Source organism: Nomascus leucogenys, chromosome 16, assembly GCF_006542625.1.
Source record: "Nomascus leucogenys isolate Asia chromosome 16, Asia_NLE_v1, whole genome shotgun sequence".
Lineage (NCBI taxonomy): Eukaryota > Metazoa > Chordata > Mammalia > Primates > Hylobatidae > Nomascus > Nomascus leucogenys.
In genome coordinates, this window is record NC_044396.1 from 85131960 (window position 1) to 85154315 (window position 22356).

General features: G+C 47.6%; 2 protein-coding genes across 4 annotated transcripts in view; one reads left to right on the forward strand and one right to left on the reverse strand.

The window, feature by feature from the left end:
* The window catches only part of TG (thyroglobulin), a 272056-nt gene that overhangs the window by 193162 nt on the left and 56538 nt on the right, over positions 1–22356 (forward strand). The gene's annotated exons all lie outside the window — the stretch shown is intronic.
* The window catches only part of SLA (Src like adaptor), a 66442-nt gene that overhangs the window by 20081 nt on the left and 24005 nt on the right, over positions 1–22356 (reverse strand). Inside the window, exons 1-2 of one of the 3 annotated variants that reach the window (XM_012507858.2) lie at positions 18093–18370; positions 3315–3415 (exon numbers count right to left, since the gene is read on the reverse strand). In XM_012507858.2, the coding sequence (XP_012363312.1) occupies positions 3315–3375 (61 nt within the window). In that variant the 5' untranslated portion in view covers positions 3376–3415; positions 18093–18370. Of the gene's footprint in view, positions 1–3314; positions 3493–18092; positions 18371–22356 lie in introns of those variants that run through there. The other 2 variants (XM_003256221.4, XM_030795401.1) reach the window with 2 other exon arrangements.

A 22356-nucleotide genomic window follows, 5' to 3' on the forward strand; every position in this document is an offset into this window, starting at 1 on the left:
AGAGAGACTAAGGAGATAAGCTCTTTCTCATCTCTCATGTGTCAGTGCAGGGGCAGGACTAAAAGCTGGTCTGTGGTCTGCAAGCTTTAAGGGTTACGGAGTCCCCAGGGACTCCTAGGAAATTCAGCTGGCGGCTACCTTCCACCATCCCCAGGTTCTGATTGGTAGGCCTGGGGTGGGACCCAGGAATCTGCATTTCAATTACTTCCCAGGGGATTCTGATGCAGGTGGTGTGAAGACCACTTACTGAGAAGCTGCAGGCTGGGTTTGAGAGGTCCCTACCTCCTTCTTCCTTCCCTGAGCCCCACCTGCCCCCTTCTTTCCACTGGGCAACTATGTAAACAGCATTATTTCTACCCTTGCACGGGCCGAAAGGGGTCTGTGCTGCTGCCTCTGTTGGTGCCTCTTCAGGTCAGGGTGATAAGAGAAGGAACAAAGAGGGGAAAAAGATCACAGCAGAGAGACGGAGTGCTCATTTTAAGGTGGAAATATGCCATTTCCTGACCACAGTGGGACTTCCCTAGGTTGTATTAAAAAAATCCTGTACTGCCCATGTCTGGTACAGAAGTATGTATAGAATTGTAGAGAAAATGAACACTTTGGGATGATTTGAAAGCAAATTACAGAACTACCAGTTTCACCACTTTAAAACTTTTGGGGAATGGCCGTTTAGATATAGCCTGGTGCAGTCAGGTAACCCCAAATAGAGTTTTTAAAAGTTTTCACACCCTTCTTTGCTGGTGCCTGCACTGCATCATGCTGTCGCTGTGAGGAGGGACTTGTTCCAGATCTCTGGGGCAGGCCGAGTGACTCACCTAAAGTCACACAGCTTCCACGGAACATTACTGGAAGCTCAGTGAGGACCTTCTGCCTCTGAAACTTGCTCTATTTCCCTCAAGTCCTGCTTCCTTTTGTAGGTTTACGACATTAGTTCCTGAGAAATCGACTAATCAAGAATATTCTGGAAATCTTAGTTTAGCAAAAAAACAAAACAAAACAAAAAACAGATGGGCAAAGTCATGTTCCAAGGCATTCACAGTCCTGGCTTGGGAGAAGAATGATCTCCCAAAAGCTCAGAAAACGTGGTTGTCTAAAAGTGTCCAGGCTGGCCTCTGGGTGATCCTTGTGCATGGCCAGGGCCTGTGGAGGGTCTGTGGTGCCTCTCTGGCACTGAAGCTAATGTGGGAGCTGGCTCTAATTGCACATTGGCCTAAAGCAACCAGCGAGACCTGCACCATCTCCTAGGTTACTTGTTTGAGGGTAACCGGATGAGCAACCATAGGAGCTTGAGCTGAGTAGCTCATTCCATAAAAACCCTGACCCTGTGCATGAGGCAGATGGGGACTACTTAATACAGCATCACTGCACTGCCTTCCCCTCCCTTACTCAAGTAGGTAGAAGAGAAAAGAGGAAATAACGTTAGGACCAATGATCGGGGGAATGTTTCAGGGCTGGGGGTTGGAAAAGCAGCCCACCAGTGCTTGATGTGGTTGCCTGGATGACAAACGGGGTATGACCAGGGGAATTCTCTTCACCAGGGGGTGAAGGGGTGGGGAGACCCCTCTCTCTATGTCTGTTCTAGAGGTGACCTCCCACCCACATAATGGAAAAAAATAAACTTATTTCATGACAATTTGCATTGAAAAGTTGAAGGCAAATGAGCAAGCCTCGGAGACTGATGTTTTCATGAGGTTTGCTCAAGCATGCTGCCCCCTCTGCCCCAGGCTGAGAGGTGACGACCCAAGATGGGTTCGGTGGGTGGGTGCCTCCCCAGCCTGCCTGGGCTGAGGGCCCTGTGGTGTCAGTTTTCTAGCAGTGGTTATGACCAGAGGAGGAGGCTGTGGCCAAAGCCAGTTTGGAGAGGGTGAGAAAGAGCCCGGCATTCTCCTGACAGCAGCAGCAGTTCAGCCGCCCTGCACATTGCACGCTGTTCTGAGTGTGGCATGGGAGGTAGAGGGCTGCTGTCCGCAGGGCCCTGAGAGCACATGCTCTGTTCCACCTTGTCGTCTGGTTCGATCTCCTTGGTCCTGGGTAATATTCTTTTTGTTTATCCCTCTTCCATTTGGCTTGAGAAGGGGAGTTACTTCACTAGATAAATAAGAGCCACTAGGATTGTTCTGCATCTGACTTGAAAGGGGTGTGGGGTGGCTGGGTCTTGGCCTGCTGGCTTGGGGGCATCGGAGGCCATCAGACCACATAAGCTGGGCCTGATCATTTTGGAAGCAGTGAGAAGGCTGCTTTGTGAGGGAGCCACAGAAGTCATGAAATGCACAGTACCTGGAGGCAGCGCAGGAACCTGGCTCAGTCCACTCCCCTGTCAAGCTCGGCAGACAGGGCAGCCATCTGTGCCATGAACTCTGCCCAGGGCAGTGCTGCAGGGGCTGCTGGGAGCCATGTGTGGTCATCCCTGCTAGGATACGGGACACCAGGCCCCAAATGCTACCATGTAAGTTGGGAAGCAGAAGTGTCCCAAGGTACCCCCTGGCCTCCCTAACCGTCTCTTTCCCAAGACCCCATAAGATGGGAATTATGGGCTAGGAATCTGAGGAAATAAAGGTCAGGCCATTAGAAGGGGCCAGCATAGCTGAGCCCAGAGCACGGTGGATTTGATGTTCAGCCTTTTCCCTTTGTTCACTGGTGTTCCCTCCCAGGCCTCTGACCAGTTGCTGAGGGACTCTTTGTAGCTTTGGGAGTCTAGCCAAACCTGACATCTCTCCAAAAAGCTGACTTTTGTCATCACTGATTAACCTGCAATATTAGGCTCTTCCCCCGAGAATGCTTGTCACCTTGCAATCCCACCAATGGGACATAAGGTTTCCTTTATTTTCAGGAAGATGTCACAGGACGGTGCCTAGCTTAGAAAAGTAACACAGATCCAGCTCTTGCGGGGCTAAGTATATGGATGATATTATATTATGGGCTGCGAGAGTTTGGTAAACAGGAGTCTAGGTTTCAGAATCGGATGGGCCTGGATTGGAAATTTATCAGCAAATGCCCAATGATGTGGATCCCATTCCCTTTGTGAGGCCCAGTTTCCCTACCTGGAAAATAAAGCGATTAAACCAGCTGATCTTGGAGACCCATCTCAAAATGCCAAAGATTTCACATCCTTCAGGTGCACCAAGCACCCAATGCTTTTCATCTTTTAATTATGAAATATTTGAACCACAAACAAAACTAGAGAGACAGATATAATGAGCCCTTCAGTACCCATTGCCCCATTTAAGTAGTTATCAGCATCCACCACCGCCCAGTCTTTACCGCAGGCTCATGTAGCACAGACTTAAGCATCTCACCAGAGAAGCCAGACTTACCCTCTGGGTTGGGCAGGGGCCTCTCAGCAGGCGCAGGGGCGGATTTCATGCTGTTTCCCATTTCTTTCTTTTTCTCTGGGGCCACTGGTGATGCCCAGAGCCTGTGGTATAGGAGACAGACGGGGAAAGTCAACTGTGCCCTGAGCCCAAGTGGAGAATGACCCAGTTTAGAAAGCATCGTGCATCATTTTTCCGGCAGCTTGCTTCTTGAAAGGCAGCTGTTTATATGTGAAGATGAGATTGGTGAAGATTGGTTACTTTTGCGCAGCTCAAGTTCTTTTATCAAGGGAATGACAGAAAAACCACAGAGAGGGAAGTTGCTAGCAAATGCTGTTGGTGGCAAAAGTTTCCATTCCTCTGCACCCTTGCTGAGGATAGTAAGCAGCCACAGCAGGTTTTGTGTGAGAAACCAAGCAGCATTTCAGGTGGCCCAGAAAGTATCTCCACTCAGGGGCCCTTGCCATCAACTCTGTGCGCCGGGAATTTGGAGTACAGGAGTTGTGTGTCTGTACAACCAAAGGCATGAGGAGAAGGTACTTTCTGCTGCTACTTTTTGTCATCCTTTTGTTTGTCAGCATGCTTTAACAAAGGATGAAAGAGGAAAACTTCGTAACAATTCTGCGTACTGGCTGCATGCTGCTGAAGCCCTTTCACATCGACTGTTACTTTTGATTATTGTAAAGTCCTTGCATCATGCTTAAGCCCATTGTGCAGTGAGGGAAACTGAGTCTCAGAAGGAGTAAGTGACTTGTGTGAGGTCACATGGCAAGTAATTATAGAACTGAGATTGGAACCACTGATGCTAAATCTCTGGGTTGCTCCATAACGGTTTCCAAGGTGACCACCCAGGCTTAAATTCTGGCTGTGTACTTACAAGCTAGATGACTTCGGGCAAGTCATTAACCTTTTCTGTTTTTGTTTTTTTGAGACACAGTCTCACTCTGTCGCCTAGGCTGGAGTGCAATGGCACGATCTCGGCTCACTGCAACCCTGCCTCCCGGGTTCAAGCGATTCTCCTGCCTCAGCCTTCCAAGTAGCTGGGATTACAGGCACGCATGCCGTACCCAGCTAATTTTTGTATTTTTGGTAGAGATGGGGTTTCACCATGTTGCCAGGCTGATCTTGGATTCCTGATCTCAGGTGATCTACCTGCCTTGGCCTCCCAATGTGGTGGAATTACAGGCGTGAGCCTCTGTGCCTGGCCAAGTCATTAACCTTTTTCTGACCATTTTGGGGGACACTAATTGAACAGTGTTGGGTTACGGTTACAGAATTAACTGAGATAAAGCATGGGAACCACTTTGAACGTGGCCTGGCATAGAATACATGTTAGTTATTACTCTGTTTACTGATTGTCCTTAATGACAAAATTTCCAACTCTGGACCTTCATACAAATATTTTGGAAAGGGACATAGATTATCAAAGAATAAGGTTTTAGGGAAGCCACATTTCCTCTGGATGGTGGAAGCACAGAGAGGAAGGCCACATGCATAAACAGAGCTCTGCCTGCTTTGTGGGATCAAAGAGAAGAGATGGAACAGGGTCCCCCCATCGGCCTCCAGCCCAAATGGAAACTAATCTCCCACCTACCTGTGTCTGCAGCTCAGGATCAAACCTTATGAAGGGCACAAAAGTCAGCCCGTCCAATTCCCACCCTGGCCTTGAGTCCTGTCTCCATGCCCTATGTGTACAGGTTCTGGAAAGAAGTACACTCTCAGAGCAAGGCCCTCCCCAGGTTGAGGGAGGTCTGCACTGCTCCCTAATTTAAGGGAAGGGGTGGTGTGAGGTGAGACTCCTACTATATTAAGAAACAAGGAACACCAAAATGAGAGTTGTTTAAAAGTCCATATATCTTAGACATTTACATGAACAACTTGTCACTTACTGCTCAAGCTAATGCATAGTAATATTCCCAAGACAATGACAAGGCTTGCCACAGCTATAAACTCATAGTGCACCACAGAAGGGTTGGCTAGAACGGGCAGCATGTTTAAAGTGAAGTGCAAATCCCATCCTTTTTGGATCCTGTTGATCTTTGTGACTAGAAAAGAGGATGCCCTTGCAAATTTAAGGCTTGGGCCCTTCTTTCTCCACTCTTGCCCCTACCTTCCCCACAAACCAGAAAAACACACGCACCTAAAATCCCAGGGCCTCTGACCCTGGTAGGAACTTTCTAGCATCTGGGCAGGTTCTAACAACAACACCTGCAGTCCAGGAGGGCAGGGATACATTGGCCTTGTCTCCATCCCTGAGCCTGGTGAAGGTACTCAAGAAATGTGCTTCCCCAAAATGCTTACAGAAACACAGCAGGTGGCGTGACTCCAACCCACATTCCCCTCAGTTCAGCAGACACTTCCTGGGCATCTCCCCCGTGCTGGGCCCTGGGCTAGAGCCTTGAGGAAGTCAGGATCCCACCCACGTAGTGGGAGTGTGCTGCCTCCGAGGCCCGGGTCAGGCAAGAGGGAAGAGGCAAACCAGGCCTCCCTGGCCCTGAGGGGATTGTAGCCACACGGGCTGTCCCACATAGGCCTCGGGAAGCACGCAGGTGACACGCACAGGGTGTCCTACACAGGCCTCAGGAAGCGTGCGTGTGATTTTGCACAGGCTGCTCTGCACAGGCCTCGGGAAGCACGCGTGTGACATGCAGAGGCTGCTTTGCACAGGCCTCAGGAAGCACGCGTGTGACGCGCACAGGGTGTCCTACACAGGCCTCAGGAAGCATGCGTGTGACATGCAGAGACTGCTTTGCACAGGCCTCAGGAAGTACACATGTGACATTCACAGGGTGTCCTATACAGGCCTCAGGAAGCATGCTTGCGACATGCACAGGCTGCTCCGCACAGGCCTTGGGAAACACACATGTGACATGCACAGGCTGTCCTGCACACGCCTGCCTCTGTCCTGCTCCTTGGGCCTCCTGGAACCTACCAGTTGCCTTGGTTCCTCAACCTCTTTGTCTATCATCACCGAGGCCTTTGGGCTTCTGGGGAAAGTTCTCAACATGCAGAACTAACTCTGAAACCACATGTGTGCTGGCCTTGCCCATTTGCCACCATCTCCGGTGTCCCCAGACACAGCAAACTGTCCAAACAATGCCTTCCTGTCCTTTCAGCCTGACTCATCAACTGTCATTCAACACCTAGTGATTGTGCCCAGAACGCCGCCCCCATAGGTTCCACCCCTCCAGATGCCAGGGTGCCCCCAGCCCTGCCAGCTTTCCTTCCCCTCCATCCCCTCCCCCAAGCTGCTTCTAAGCAGCAGGCTCCCACCACAGTGTCTGATCTCTCCCCTCCTTTATGTCAACCATTCCAGAAAACAAGTCAGAACAAGACTTTACTATCCATCAAAGAGAATTCCAACATCCTCTCTCTTCCCAACAGCTCTATCATTCTTCTCAAGCATTTGCATGCTATTTTGGAGGGATTCCTGGAATCCACTACAGAAAAAAAAAAGCCTTTAAACTTGCATTTTTGAGATTAGAGAAATGAGGTTCATCCAGGAAAAAAAACGTACCCAGGGTCACGAGATGAGAAAGTTTGAGTCAGTCATGGAGGCCTGGGTTCTTCTATGCTAACAGTCTTCTCTCCTGTTGCTTGCACTCCCACCTGTTCTGTCTTGCCAGTCAGAGTTCAATCTCCATGAGAGAAGGGACTGTGTCAGGGCTATATGACCACCAAAAAAACCATTAGGTCTCAACAGCCCTTTAGTGGTCTGCTCAGTGGCTTTCTATAGTCTTCAAGAAGGAGTTAACTTATCTGAGAGAGGCTTTTATTTGAGAAGAGTGAAAATGCCCCCCAGAGAATGAGAGCTGGTGTCTCTCTAATGAAATGGCTGAACAATTTGATTTAATCCGTGACAGTTTTATGCAGTGGCTGAAGGTGGGAGAGAGGGTACTGGAGACATAATTGCTTCTAAGAACAATAGAAAAGGACAAAAGAGAAATGAGTTAATTAACACTGGCTCTGCAAATTCTTGATTTCTTTCTCCCTTTCCTTGGTGGTGTAACTCTTAGGTTTCTGGGTCATAGAATCATAACTGCTATTACCTTATTTTCCCTCTGGTCTTTGGACCAATGCTATTTCCTTTGTGTGAACTTGGACCTTGGTTTCCTCTTCTGAAAAATTAGATGAGTAGAAAAGATGATCTCCAAAGAGCGAGCCTTATAACCCCATTTAATTTGAGCAATCAAGACTCAATGGTTTTTAAAAATTATTAATAAAACAACCATTGGCATTTTTCAAATGAAGTCCCATTAGACAGAATCCCAACTCTTTATGTGCTTCAGAATCCAGGGAAGACAGTTAATGTGTACAACCACTTTCTGAGAGGCAATTTGCAGATACTGTTGTGTTTAATCTTACAAGCATTCCCAAGGGCAGATACTTTCACTTTGTTAGTGTGAGATCAGGGGCTGGTCACCTGCCCACTGTCCTGGAGCTGGAAACCTCACATCTCCTGACTTCAGGACCTACACCTTTTGTTCAGGACCATGCTGCTGTCTCTCCAGTGTAAAGAACTCTGGTCAGTGTGCAGCTGGCTGGCATTTGAGCAGAAGCATGGCATGGAGAGGTCACATACTGGCATGGCATTGCCGTTGACAATGTGGGATATGCTGGCCAGCAGCCCTCCTCTTAATAGGTTTCTGTTTCACAGATCTGGGTCCTTTCATCATGTGCTCTGCATTATCTCATAAATCCAGGTGGGGAGGCTTCTCAGAACCTCCTCAGACGCTGTCCCAGGACAGTTGTGTGCACCTGGTCCATCTTGTGCTTCTGATGCCTGGCCTTGCTGCTGGGAAGGAGCGTAGCCCGAACCCCTTTATCATGCACCGAAGGGGAGAGAAATTGAGGAAGTCCAACCAAGGGAAGGCAGGTCATAAGGCCAGGAACTGAACCCTTGGTGACAGTTAGAATTAATGTGAAAACATACTTAGGGATGCTACCTTCCCTTTGTTCTTAGAAATTTCTGCTGCAAAGTGTGACAGCTATAAGCCCATTCATATGACCTTCTTCTAAGGCATGGAAGTATGGTGCGGCAAGTGGAGAAGCCTCAATATCCACCATATATGTGAATGCCAACAACAACGGTGATGACCAGAACACCCCCATCCCACAATTGGTCAGCAAGCATCCTCTGCCAGGCACAAAGCTAAGTACTGTCCAGCCAGTATGTCCTGGGTTGCTCAGAACAACCCCACTTTATAGCTGAGATCAATTAAGTGACTTGTCCAAGGTTGTACTGCTAGGAAGAGGTAAAGCTGGGATTCCAGCCAGGTCTGCCTGGCTCTAAAACCTGTGCTATTATTGGCCACCAGTGCTGCCGTTTTTCTGTCCTCTGACAGAAAAGAAGAGATTTTCAAACCCAAGAAGGCAACAGAAAAGTGATTTTTAAAAGTCATCAGGCCAGGCGTGGTGGCTCACACCTGTGATCCTAGCACTTTGGGAGGCTGAGGTGGGTGAATCATGTCAGGTCAGGAGTTCAAGACCAGCCTGGCCAACATGGAGAAACCCCGTCTCTACTAAAAATAGAAAAATGAGCCGGACATGTTGGCACATGCCTGTAATCCCAACTACTCAGGAGGCCGAGGCAGGAGAATCACTTGAACCCAGTGGGCGGAGGTGGCAGTGAGCCGAGATCAGGCCATTGTACTCCAGCCTGGGGAACAACAGTGAAACTCCATCTCAAAAATGAAATGAAATGAAATGAAATGTAAAATAAAAGTCATTAAAGCAAACCTTAGGAAGCATAAACTTTGGGGGAAACTTTAATACAATGGAGGCCCTGAGAGACCTCTTGGATGTCACTTGGCAGTGTTTGGAAGCCCAGGTCTGGGTTTCCAGTGGGGATGAGGGGTGCAGAAGTGCTGCTGGGAGCAGAAGAAACAAGAGAGAGAGGCCAGTTGAGGCATGCTGTGGTCAAAAGGGCAGGAGTGAATCGCAAGGAATGTTTTCTAGCCTTTCACAGCATTATTTTTAAAAAGCTGTTACTTAGGAGGCTGAGGCGGGCAGATGACGAGGTGAGGAGATCGAGACCATCCTGGCTAACATGGTGAAACCCCGTCTCTACTAAAAATACAAAAGTAAATTAGCTGGGCGTGGTGGCAGGCACCTGTAGTCCGAGCTACTTGGGAGGCTGAGGCAAGAGAATGGCGTGAACCCAGAAGGTGGAGCTTGCAGTGAGCTGAGATCGCGCCACTGCACTCCAACCTGGGTGACAGAGCAAGACTCTGTCTCAAAAAAAAAAAAAAAAAAAAAAAAAAAAAGGCTGTTACTGCTGTGGAACAAAACAAAAGAAAACAAACAGAAAGGAATACTAGCTGTGCTTTTAGAATTTCCGTTTCATAAAAATGTGCCACTCAAATGCATACATATGGAAAAATATTAAAGAGAAATTTCCAAAATGTTTCCAAGGACTCTCTCTGGGTAGTGATTTTATATGTGAATTTATAAATTTCTTATTTACTTACACATTTCTAAAATACCCAGATTTTCTCCCAAGTGCGTGAATTGCTTTTATAATCAAAAGGTTGGAAAGAATGAGGGCGCCTTAAAGAAGAGATTTGCAAAGCAGGCAGGCCTGAGTGCAGATTCCAGCTCCCAACCTACTGGCTGTGTGTCCCTGGGCCAGTTAGTTCACTTCTCTGAGCCTTGATTTTCAAATCCACTAATTTGGGATACAAGTATATGCCCTATGGGGTTGTTTTGAGGTTGAAATTATCGGTCATATCTAAAGCAGAGATATGTTTGGCAAGTGGCAGCTAAAAATTTACCAAAGCTAGATCTCGTGCAGGGGTGGGGGGTTGGCTAACTCACTGTGCGAGCTTGAGCAAGTACCTTCCTCTGTCTGGGCCAAAGAGTCCTCAAATCTGATGGGGAAAGGGTTGGGCTGAACAGCTGGTCATGGCTCTTTTGCCTCAACCATTTTCCCGCCGTGACTGTACCCAGTACCGGCACAATTGACTAGGGACTTGCTCAGTGCTGCCTGTGGTCTGACCCTTCCTTTCAGGAAAAATAAGAGCTGGCACAGGGGCTTAGCATCCGGTGGTCTCCCTGGCAGGATTTCCGGGATCACCCACCACATCCTGACCTCACTCCACAGGTGCACCTCTCCGAGCGCGAGGCTGGGGGCTGCCGAGGCCGCTTGCCCTGTGACCCACATAGTCCCCTGCTCTCCACTAGGGCAGGTGCAGCCGCAGGCCTGTTCTACCTGCTCCCACCCCACCCTTATCTGCTTCTCCTTTCTCTGCACTGCAGAGGAGGGCTGCGGCATACCAGGGGCTCTAGGGGCACCGGCAAGACCTACAGGGGCAGGCAGCCAGCTCAGAGAGGGCATGCAACCCCCAGCCTTCTTCTCAGGCCTGACTCCAAGCCAGAGGCCCTCAGAAACCCCTGGGGAAGAACATGGGATCCTCTTACCTAAGATATTTCAAACACTGGAATCCCAGCATGTTGGGAGGCCGAGGCAAGTGGATCACCTGAGGTCAGGAGTTCAAGACCAGCCTGGCCAACATTGTGAAACCCTGTCTTTACTAAAAATGCAAAAATTAGCTGGGCATGGTGGCAGGTGCCTGTAATCCCAGTTACTCAGGAGGCTGAGGCAGGAGAATCTCTTGAACCTGTAAGGCAGAGGCTGCAGTGAGCTGAGATCGCACTGCTGCACACTCCAGCCTGAGTGACAGAGCAAGACTCCATCTAGAAAGAAAGAAAGAAAGAGAGAGAGAGAAAGAAAGAAAGAAAGAAAGAGAAAGAAAGAAAGAAAGAAAGAAAGAAAGAAAGAAAGAGGGTGGGAGGGAGGGAGAGAGAGAGAGAGAAAGAAAGAAAGAAAGAAAGAAAGAAAGAAAGAGGGGGGAGGGAGAGAGAGAGAAAGAAAGAAAGAAAGAAAGAAAGAAAGAAAGAAAGAAAGAAAGAAGAAAGAAAGAAAAGAAAGAAAGACAAAGGATTCCCTAGAAGCTCAATACATAGAATAGATGAAAGGGAGTAGCTGCATGGGGCTGGGGGCTCAGCTCAGCATCTCATCCCTCTACTACTCTTGATAGGATACCTCAATCCTGGGGCATCATAAAGCATCACTTGAAAAGTAGCAACTCAACACTCTTACAGGACAAGGGAAAGGCTCAGAGAGGGCAAGCAACCTGCTTGAGGTCACACATTAAGTTTGGATGAATGTATGACTCCCTGCCCAGCACTCCATCCCCTGCAGGAGAGGCATTGCCCATCTGTCAACCAGGCTGCAGGCCTGACCAACGTGTCCAGGAGCCTGTGTGCTGGCCCCCTCTACCCTTGAGTGCCCAGAAGGGAATCTCATACACTCTTAGGCTAACAGAGAGGCTGGGCTTTGTGCTAAGACCAGAAGAGGATGGAGGTGTCCTAGTGTACATTTTAAGGTCATTTTAAGATATTATGGAAAGAAGTCAGATTTGAGGCCTGTCAATGCTGGGGCAAGTTTTAATTCCATTTTTATTAAGTCACTAGACCACTCTTTCTGTTGTTTTTGTTTTTGTCTTTAATGAACATAGTCATATGTGCCTTCCTGGGTATTCTCATGGAAGGATTGGCAAGAGGAGGTGTTGAGGGCTGTGCACACCCTACAGTCTCCGTGGCTCACTGCCACACTGATGCAAGGGCCTCAGTGACCCAGACGTGTCAGTACAGTGAGTGGGCGTCTTATGAAGAGCTGTCTGGCATACGGAGGCTGGCAGCAGAAGCCATTCCTGATGTGGCTTTGATACTTCATGGAAATAAAAAGAGCCTCCCCCGCTGATTTCTTTCTTTCTAGATAGACTTTCTGTACACAGAGACCCCCAACACAGGGATGGTGAGGTGGGGCATCACCCAGTCAGCCTGTGGCTCTGTTGGACCAGAATAAATTTGCTGACAAAACCAGGCTATAAATGGGGTTTGGCCCAGGCCAGGTCCTGGATACCTCTAGATCCTATAAGCAGGCTGGCCTAGCAAACGTTGGCAATGAAGAAAGAGTGGTAAAGACAATTATTTTCATCCTAGCCATTACGCAGAATGGGGAAACAGTGACTAGGAAACAGGCCTTTTCTTTTCATTTCAAATGTGGATACTTGAGAAGGCAGGTTTCATCACAGAAGGTGGAGGTAGATGGAAACTTTCATGAACATCCTAAAGGTCACCCAGGCTTCTAGGCACAGGGACTATAAAGTCTGTGATTTCTTTATTGCATTGTATTTCCCAGCAAGAGTTACTTTTCCTTTTTATTCATACATGTGAATCACAGCATTACTCATAAACATATCAAGTAAGATGGGAATCAGCATTTCACCTGACACAGCATTTGCCATTGACCAACCCCGATCTGGGATCTCCCCTGTCAGTCACTTGTCCAGGGATATGGACCCCAGAACCCCACACTCTGCAGCTCCCAGGCATTTGGTCTAATGGGGCTTGGTCTCTCTAAAGAGATCTCCATGATGTTTTTAATTTGCTATTAATGTGCTCCTCTTTTGAGCTCACTGTTCCCCCCTTAGCTCCTCAGGAAAGCCAATTGCCTTGGGGTGGGTCACAATCCGACGGTTATTTGTGTGACTTCATGGTGAGTGACCGTCTCCCCTACTGGACTATAAGTGCCTTGAGAGCAGCCAGCAGGTTTGCTTCTACTTTCGGCTGGGACTCGGTAGATGCTCCATAGGGAAATAAAAGGGAACAGTTAGAAACAGAAGAAACAGGCCGGGTGTGGTGGCTCATGCCTATAATCCCAGCACTTTAGGAGGCTGAGGCAGGTGGATCATTTGAGGTCAAGAGTTCAAGACCAGCCTGGCCAACATGGCAAAATCCCATCTCGACTAAAAATACAAAAATTAGCTGGGCATAGTGGCAGGTGCTGAAATCCGAGCTACTCGGGGGACTGAGGCAGGAGAAATGCTTGAACTCAGGAGATGGAGGTTGCAGTGAGCCAAGATTGTGCCGCTGAACTTCAGCCTGGGTGACAGAGCAAGGCTCTATCTCAAAAAAAAAAAAAAAAAAAAAAAAAGAAAAGAAAAGAAAAAAAAGAAAGGAACTGAAGAAACGATGTGGGCCTAGGAGACCGCGGATTCGTGGTGTGCTAGTAAATGTCAATCAATCAATGTTTTGGGGGAAAAATTCCTAACAGTGTGTGCCAATTTCTGTGGTGTAAATACTACCACCATGCTGACTTCCAGTTTCCCGTGTGACATCTCTGAGGACAGAGTAGGAAAAAGATGTGTGGAATGCGCCTCATAAGCCAGCACAGGCCGCATCCAGACACCACTGGAGTGAATCGACTCTTTATGGAATCTTTCTCCCGACAGGCATCTGTTTTTGGAACAGTCACCTACAGGCCTCTCTATTTGTTTTCAAAACAAAAGAGACTAATCTAAGTGGGCATCCACTATGTGGAGGGCCCGAAGGAGATTTTAAAATACACGGACTCATTTGATGCCCCCAAGAACATACTGTTTTATAGATGAGAAAACTGAGTCTCTGAGAGGCTAAGTAACTTGCTCAGGGTCATACAGCTAGTTCAGGGCTGGGGCCCGCATAGGAATCTGAGTCTCAGAGAGGTAAGTCATTTGCTTAGGGTTAAAAGGCTTGTTCAGGGCTGGGTCCAGCCTGTAAATCCTTTGTCTTTTTACTGCCACTCCTAATTCCCTCAGTAATACCTTCATCCCAGCTTAATAAAACTTTAATTCTAAAAGCAGATGCTCTAAGAGCTGGGTCTGCTGGCGAGACCAGGGGAGAATGCACACAGGCCTGGGAGCTGGTGTGCACACTGCCCCGTGTCTGCAGGCACCCTCGCTCCTGACCGTGGTGAAGTTGTCCTTTCTCCCTGGACAGTGGTTGTCAACTTTGTCATAAAATCACTGGGATGGGTGGCTCCAATACTGTGAGAGGAAATTTATCTCAATTGTTTCCCTTAATTTTATCTAATTTTCATTTTCTGCACTTTCTGTCTTTAGAACCCAATCAACTCCCCTGAGACTGTGGCCAAGTCACTTTCCTCTTTTGGTGTCAGTTCGCCTTTCTATAAGTAGTGAGGGGGCCACCTGGAGGCCTCCCTGTGTCCACCCCAGATTGGTGCCGGCCCTTGATGAGGCTTCGTGCACAGCAACAAGAGAGGGGGCGCTAGTGCGTATTGAGGAATTGTGTGTCCTAGGTGTGTTACATGTGCTCTCCACTTGACCTCCACAACTCTCTGGAGTATGCATCATTACACTGAGGCCTTTCGTCTAACCGGGGAAACCAAGGCCAGAGCATTCCAGTCGGAGTTTGCCCAGCTGGAAAGTGCTGGAGGCGGGACTGGAATCCAGGGGTCTGGCTCTAGAGCCTGGCTCCCAGCTACCCTGTCCTTAGGCCTGAGGAATGGGATGGAGGGCAGCCTAAAGTAGAGCTCTCCTTTTTTCTGGCAAGGTTATGGTACTTTTGTGTGTGCTAGAGGGTTATGCTTGTCATAGTTATTCAGTAGGTGGATTGATAGGTTTGTGGATAGAGCAGTGCAATGAGAGGTGGGTCCAGACACTCTGGTGCTTGGAACTTGCATTCAGAGGATGCATATTTTGAGCTGATCGTCCATGTGACTTGGATGGCGTGCAGCGGGGAGAGGGGAGGAGTGTGGGGAGGTGGCGCACCTGCAAACTGGGGGGAACGCGTTCAGCTCCCAGGGTTAGTGGGAGAATTAAATGAAACTGACTGCCCTGACTATACTTGGTCCCCTTTTCTCTCTCCCTGGCTCTGTTTCCTTCACGGCACATACCACGATTTGTCCTTACGTATTTGTTTCTCTAAATGCTTACTGCTCCCAGGGCAACTTTCTTAGGATAGGGTTCATGTCTATTATATTCCTCAAAGAAAAGCCATGATCTAGCAGGTGCCTGGCACATAATGCAAGCTCAGTTAGTTAGAATGAATGACTGAAGGTATTGTATATAAACTGCCTGGCACAGTATAGACAAGAGGTGGTCCACTTCCAGGGAAGCCTGGACCATCTGAGGTAGTTATTTTGCCCCTAAGCACAAGCCAGCAACAATTCTCACTTTCTTCAGAAGCTCTTTAAGTCTCCCAACTTCACTCACCAACCCCCTCTACACACGTGTGCACACCACGTCCTCCAGCCCTGGTTCCAGTCTGCCTGGTGCTAAGGAGCAAAGTGTGACTTTGCAAAGCTGTTTGACAACAAAAGAGAACCACTGAGCCCCCTGACCCCTAAAATTACTGTCTTAGCTAGAGTTACCATAATCAAATTGCCTCCTCCCTTAGCGGTTCTCAGATAGGAGGAAGTGGTTTGAACAGAGTGTACTTTTTTCCTTCAGAACTTGTAGGGAGATTGAGAGAGGGAGGAAGTCAATCACGTAGTGTGACCTCAATGGATATTTTATTGCAGGAAGAGAGGGATAGATGGATAGATAGATAGATGGACAGATAAATGTACGAACAGGACCCTTGGGCTGCTAACAAGAACCAAATGGTTTGGTCTGAAATATGCTGGAAATTTTGATGAGAATTTTAAGTTTCAGCCTCTCTCAGAGCTGGGAGAAATACATTGTTGATGAATGTCAAATAAAAAAGTAAAACCCAGCAGCATCTAGTAATGCAGGGCACTGATTTAGGTGTACTAGCATGTATAATTTCTGTCTTTAAGAAGGCTCATTTCCCTTGGAAATACATTGCCAGATTTCACAATTTAGAATGGGGAAGTTTTCTTCTGAAAGTGACTTAGGAAAGTGTTATTCGGTAAGTGACTTTAGTTTGCTGCAATGCAAACCTACCCCTGTCTGTTTCGTTTATATCAGATGGAGGAACAAGCAGAAATACTTATTCAGAAAAATGGAGGAGTGCCCCACTCATTGCTTTAGCAGTTTAATCCATCATATTTAACACTGCTTATTAATAGCTTTCTGCCTAGGAAATATAAAAGGGATTGGATATATTTTAATTGTCTGATTTAGAAATGATATCAATAGCTCCTATTTAGTACCTATTATCTCCTAGATAGTACATGTAAACTTCTTTCAAACATACAAAGAAACTAGTCTTCTTTTTATGAGGAAAATACTAACACTCAAAGGGGCAAAGTGACTTGTACAGAGTCACAGAGTTCTTTGGTGGCCGACCCAGAATGTTGATTCAGGTGCAGCTGATTATGGCACAGTCTTTCTATGATACCATCTTGCTTCTCTGATCTAGATTCTAGATCTGTTTAAGATCAAGGAATCTAATTAGATTTCAATTTGTCTATTCCATAGGTTTCTAATATTATTATTATACTTTCAGAGCAGTTTAAGCACTCTTAAATAGAATTCTTCTTCTTTTTTATTTTTTTAGATGAAGTTTCGCTCTTGTTGCCCAGGCTGGAGTGCAGTGGTGCAATCTCAGCTCACTGCAACCTGCAACCTCCACCTCTCGGGTTCAAGCGATTCTCCTGTCTCGCCTCTTGAGTAGCTGGGATTACAGGCACCCGCCACCACGCCCAGCTAATTTTTGTATTAAGTAGCATTCTTCTAAATGGAGACTATTAGTTGCAACAAATTTGCCAGAATTTTTACCTGGGCTTACCTCAGTTTTCAAAGGACCACAGCCCAGTTTAATAGACTTGCAGCTCAGCATCTCATAGCAAACCACAGAATGACAATTTAAAGACTATGGGGTGCATTTTTCCTAAAGTGAAGGGCACCACTTTAAACGCAGGCCTCAGCTCCGCATCCGCTTGTTCTCACTGAGGCTCCCCCAACCCTTTAGAGCCCCTCACTTGCCTCTACCTCCCACCAGCTACGTGACTTGGACAAGCCACCTAACTTCTCTGAGCCTCATTTTCTCAGTTTTCAAAAGCAAATACCAATCACAATCCTATAGGATTGTTCTGAGGATTGCAGAAAAATAACTTTTTATGCATTGCTCCTCCCCAGCCACTCAGGATGGTAGATATCACCTCCTGACACCCCCATGCACAGCCCCAAATGAGGACATTCCAAGGCCAAAGCTTAGGTCACTTCTTTGACACCAGGCTCTCTCTGTAATGTAGGCACCTAAAAGAATGTGGAGTGTGCCATATTTCTTAGAAAATTCCTGTTGTCCTAAATCTCTTCCAACTCTAACATGCTGTTTTCAGAATTTATATACTTCACATGTTTGCCTTTCCTTTGATTCCTCCTTTCCCCCATACACATACCACCTGCTCAGATTATTATTAATTATCTTCGGCATCTTCTTAAAGAAGATGCATACAATCACACTCCAAGTAGCGCTATTGCAATCCCTCAACCCACCTGGCTCCATGCACCTTTAGACATCATGACTCCAGCCTGATAGCATTTACTGAGCACCTGCTGTATGCTGAAACTAGCCTGGGCACTTAGCATATGTCAATTTCTTCACTTTGCCCTATACCTGTGTGCATTAGGTACCATCATTGTCACTTTACAGATGAGAAAATGAAGGCCTGGAGAGGTTTAAATGATTCCCTCAAGGTCGCACAGCTAGGAATTCTGATGGCAAATCCCAATTTTCCTTTGTAAGAAGCCTGCTAAGTACGAGCCTTTTTGGCGAGAATGTCTCCTCTGGCAGCATCTGCCCATGCTCCTCCAGCCCTTCTCTCCACAGAATTATGCATCCAGCACCCACTGAGCCACTGCAGTGTGCTGGGCACCAGGCTGGGGGCTGGGCTTCTCTCAAGACATTGCCCCACCTGTTCTCAGGGAGCCCCTCTCTGACTCCAGAAAGTCAACCCCTGCCAACTGCATGTTGAAGAGGTCCTGAAGTCTCTCCCCACCCCATCTCTGCCACATCCCCCCAAAATACCTTCACACACTGGGCATGACTCCTGTGGGAGCTGTCTGCAGAGGGATTGCTGGGCGCAGAGTCACTGCCTCTCCGTCTGTCAACTGCTGCTGCTCCGGAATAAACAGGCAGCCGGGCCTCTCGCGGGTGTGGAGAAGCAGCCCATGCTACCCAGAAGAACTGCAGTTGCTAAACTGGCCGCATATTTCCTCTGCTAGGAACGAGGAAGGCACAGGGCTTGCAGAAGGGCAGGTTCCTGTTTTCAGTAACCACTCTGAGCAGGCTTCTCTCTGCAAGGACTGGGAAGATAGACGCGTTATTAATTTTTTTTACAAAGCACTTGAGAATATGGCCAGCTTAACTCTAGATTCTGGGATTTCAGAAGCTTGGTCTTCTTTCTCTAATTAAAAGGCAAATCGATGGGGCTGTGAATTTGCTCTTGTGCATCCCCGGAGCTCGCTGGGCCCACGAAGGCTGTGGCTGAGAGCTGCAGCTTCTCTGATTTCGGTTTCCCAATTTTTGCAGCTTCCTTCTGTTACTGCCGAATGGACCCCAGAGCAATGCTTTGAGATTAAAGGAGACTAAAGAGACAATGACGTGGTGCAATGTGTGGGTCAAGGGAAAACAACTAGAAAGAACATTATGGGATGGCAGTTGTTTGAATGTATACTGCACAGTTGATAATACTGTTCCAGTCTTAAGTTTCTTGGACGTGGTAATAATAGTGTGGTTATGTGGGAGAATGTCTAGTTCTTAGGGGACACATGGTGACCAAGATGATGTCTCGTATCATGACGGCTATATCTTTCAAAGAGTTTGTTAAAAGAAAAGCTGCATCCCTATATCTACAGCCATCATATTGGCACAAAAGTTATTGTGGTTTCTGCCATAGAAGTAATGGCAAAAACCACAATCATTGTGGCCCCAACCTAATACGTCTACATCTATATATCAAGACACAGAAAGAGAATGAGGGAGACAGAAAGCAAATGGGACAAAATGTTAATACTTGGTGAGCCTAAGTGAAGGGGATGTAGGTGTGCATTGTTCTACTCTTGCAACTTTTTGGTGAGTTTGATGTTAAAATACATGTGTCTTTATGTTATATATTACAAAATGTATGTTGTATATGTTATATGTTATGTAAATATTGCATATAAAATCTCCCTACTTATAGTGTGTGTCTCAAGCCGATAAACTCAGGCACATGGGGCTGAAGAGCTTATTGATGAAAGAGGTAAAAGTTTCTGGAATGCTGACCCCAAGATTGCCTGGGAATTGCCTGCTAGAGCTTGGAATGCCAGGTAACCACACTGGGATGGCCCTCAGAGCCCCTCACAGCCCCTCACACCTCACAGAGTGGACAGAGCATCAGAGACTTGAGTGATCTGCCCACAGTCACACAGCTAGTCCCAAAGAAGAGTCAGGGCAGGAATCTACGGCTGGTGACCCAGGCCCCAGTCCAGTGAGGCCGACACAGCCACCCTGGGACAGTCATTTGGAAACCTCACTCGGTGTAGTTTGCAATGATGAATCGAAACCCTCAGAGCTGCTTCTAAATTTAGCAGGCAGGCACTCTGCACTAGAGAGATGGTTCCTTAGACAACTTGTGAAAACACCCGCTCACGAAGAGCATGCTGGGAAGGTACAAAGGAACTATTGCAAAAGACTGAGTGGGCAGTTTGCTTTACAGGGAAGAGGGGATAGGCAGAAATATGCAGAAGTGGAGATTTTCCCCCAAATTCACACAGAGGAGTAAAAGAGCTTTGGACTGATAGTCAGAGGTATGAGTTTTGTGATAACTTTTTAATAGACATTTACCAAGCAAGAATCTAGTACAGACGAAGCTCTGAATTTATTCCTTGTCATTTCTTTAGTAAAACTTTACTGAGCAAGGCATATTCCACTAACTGGGATTTAGCTGTTAAAAAAAAAAACAAAAAAAAAACTGCAAAAGCCCTGCCCTTCCCTGTACTTAATTTAAAGGAGACTACAGAGACATGGCGACTTGGTGCAATGTGTGGGTCACGGGAAAAGAACTAGAAAGAACATTATGGGGTGGCGGTTATTTGAATATATACTACACAGCAGATTCTGCTACTTCCCATAGGAAGAGTCCTGTGGGAAAGACTGAATATGTCACTATCAATTATGGTGACCCATCGAGGAAACTCAATGGGTTGATGGGACTGAGGGGCCCAGATGTGCTACTTTGCACAGGTGGCCAGTCGTGGGGTGGATGGGCTTTCTCTAGAGATATCATTAGGCTGGGAACTGTAGGAGGAAAGGAAGCCAGCCCTGGGACAAGCCAGGGCATGAGAGGTGTGTGCAGAAGGGACTGCTGGTTTCACACAAGCTTTAAAAGTTTTTGGGAAAGACAATCAGCCCTAAAGATATTCAAGTCAGAGGCAGAGGCAGACAAGAGAGAGGCCCATAGAGCGGGTTCCTGTTCCAACGGTCCCGTTCATAGGAGAAGCTGCAGAAGAAGGAGAAAGGCAGGATGCAGAGCCCTAGAAGTCAGGGCTGCAGGCTCTTCTCTGTTTTTTTCCAGTGGGTCATTGGGTAACTGGGGGACTGCTGCTAACCTCCCCCAACCCCCAGCCCAGGGTGTTTATGACCTCCCTTTCCCCTCCTGGGGTAACCGAGGAAACTCAGTAGGTTTGAGAAAGTGTTCTTCATACTGGGTACTGTGCTATCACAAAGCCTGGGCTGTGCCAGAGCAGGGGGATGGAATAGAGGTGTCAGCCCTGGGCCCAACCAGAGAGGGCAGGGCTGAAGCCTGATGCCACGCTAGACAGGTGATTCAGATCTTAGGCCTCTGTTTTCAGTAACCCCAAGTGGGGTCTCAGCCTCAGCACTTCGGACATTTTGGATCAGAGCATTCTCTGGTGTGTATGTGTGTGTGTATGTGTGTGTGTGTGTGTATGGCAGAGTTGCAGGGCTGGCCTGTGCATCGGAGGATGTGCCACAGCATCTTTGGACTTGACCCCCTAGACGGCAGGAGCACCCTGCACCCCTCCAAGTCGTGACAACCAAAAATGTCCCAGAAATTGTCAAATGTGCCCTAGGGAGCAAAAATTGCTCCCAGTTGAGAACCACTGGATCATACCCATCCCAAAATAAGACATGTGTGAAGGTTGTTCTTTCTTGGGTTGTAAAGTGCTGCCCTGAGGGCAGTTGGTTTTCCTGCTTTTGTGTGGACTCAGCTCTGCAGCACGTCTGCCTGTGCTCTCTGGTACACATCTCAGAAGCTGCTGTATAGCAAGGCCCCTTTGGGTGGCTGTGTCACCCATCCTTCCTCTCCACCATCATACACGTGACCCAAGAAGAGGAAATGGTTTGCGGTCTGTTCAGGAGTCCCTGGGAATTAGGGCTTGGAAGCTACAGTATGGGCAGCCTGTGAGCTGCATCTTAAAGGAGGAGTAGTTTGCTGTCAAGAACTGGAGTGGGAGCATGTGAGCCACGAGCTGCCTAAGGACAGTAGAGGAAGAGCAGGAGGTGGACTTCTCACCGCAGAGGCCCAGCCAGGGAGGATTGTATTGTGAGTTCACTTCCATGTCTTCCCTGCTCCTCCACCACCCTAACCATTCCTCTCCCAACCATTTTCCATACTGTTCCTCAGTGGTTCACACACCTTTTTCTTCAAATCCATGAAGAAGTCTCGAGTCCAAGAATATTGTCATGTATTCAAGCATGCATTTCGTGCTCCATACATTCATTCAGTTATTCATTCAACAAACTTTTGTTAGCACCCACTCTGTGCCAGACGCTATGCATGTAACTATACTATGTGCCAGGCAAGACTAGACCCTACCCTCAAGGAGTTCAAAGCCAAACACTCTTTATCCCTGTTTTCCAGGCCCAGAACAAAACAGTGTTCACTACATATTTGCTGAATTACTCAATTTAGCCAACATCTATTGTAAATTTCGTGTATGTATAACCTATATTCAGAGGACAGACGGGGAGAGAATTCTCAGGTAGTGCATGAATGTATCTCCATCCTCCCTGCCCTCAAGGAGTTTCTGATCTAGCAGAGGAGACAGACATGCATATCAAAACCCCAGGGTGTAAAGAAAGATATCGGTAGGGAAGGGGCCAGGAGAGGAGACCAAGAAACCCTCTAGGGCTCCTGGTTTCACACAGGAACTTCATGGCACTGAGGCATGGCGGGACCACATTAGATTCCATCCCAGCAGCTTGGTCTTCTAGGTCCATGTACTGAGTCAGCACAAGAAGCAAAGACAAAAACACATAGCAGGTGATGCCCCCACCAAGGACGTCA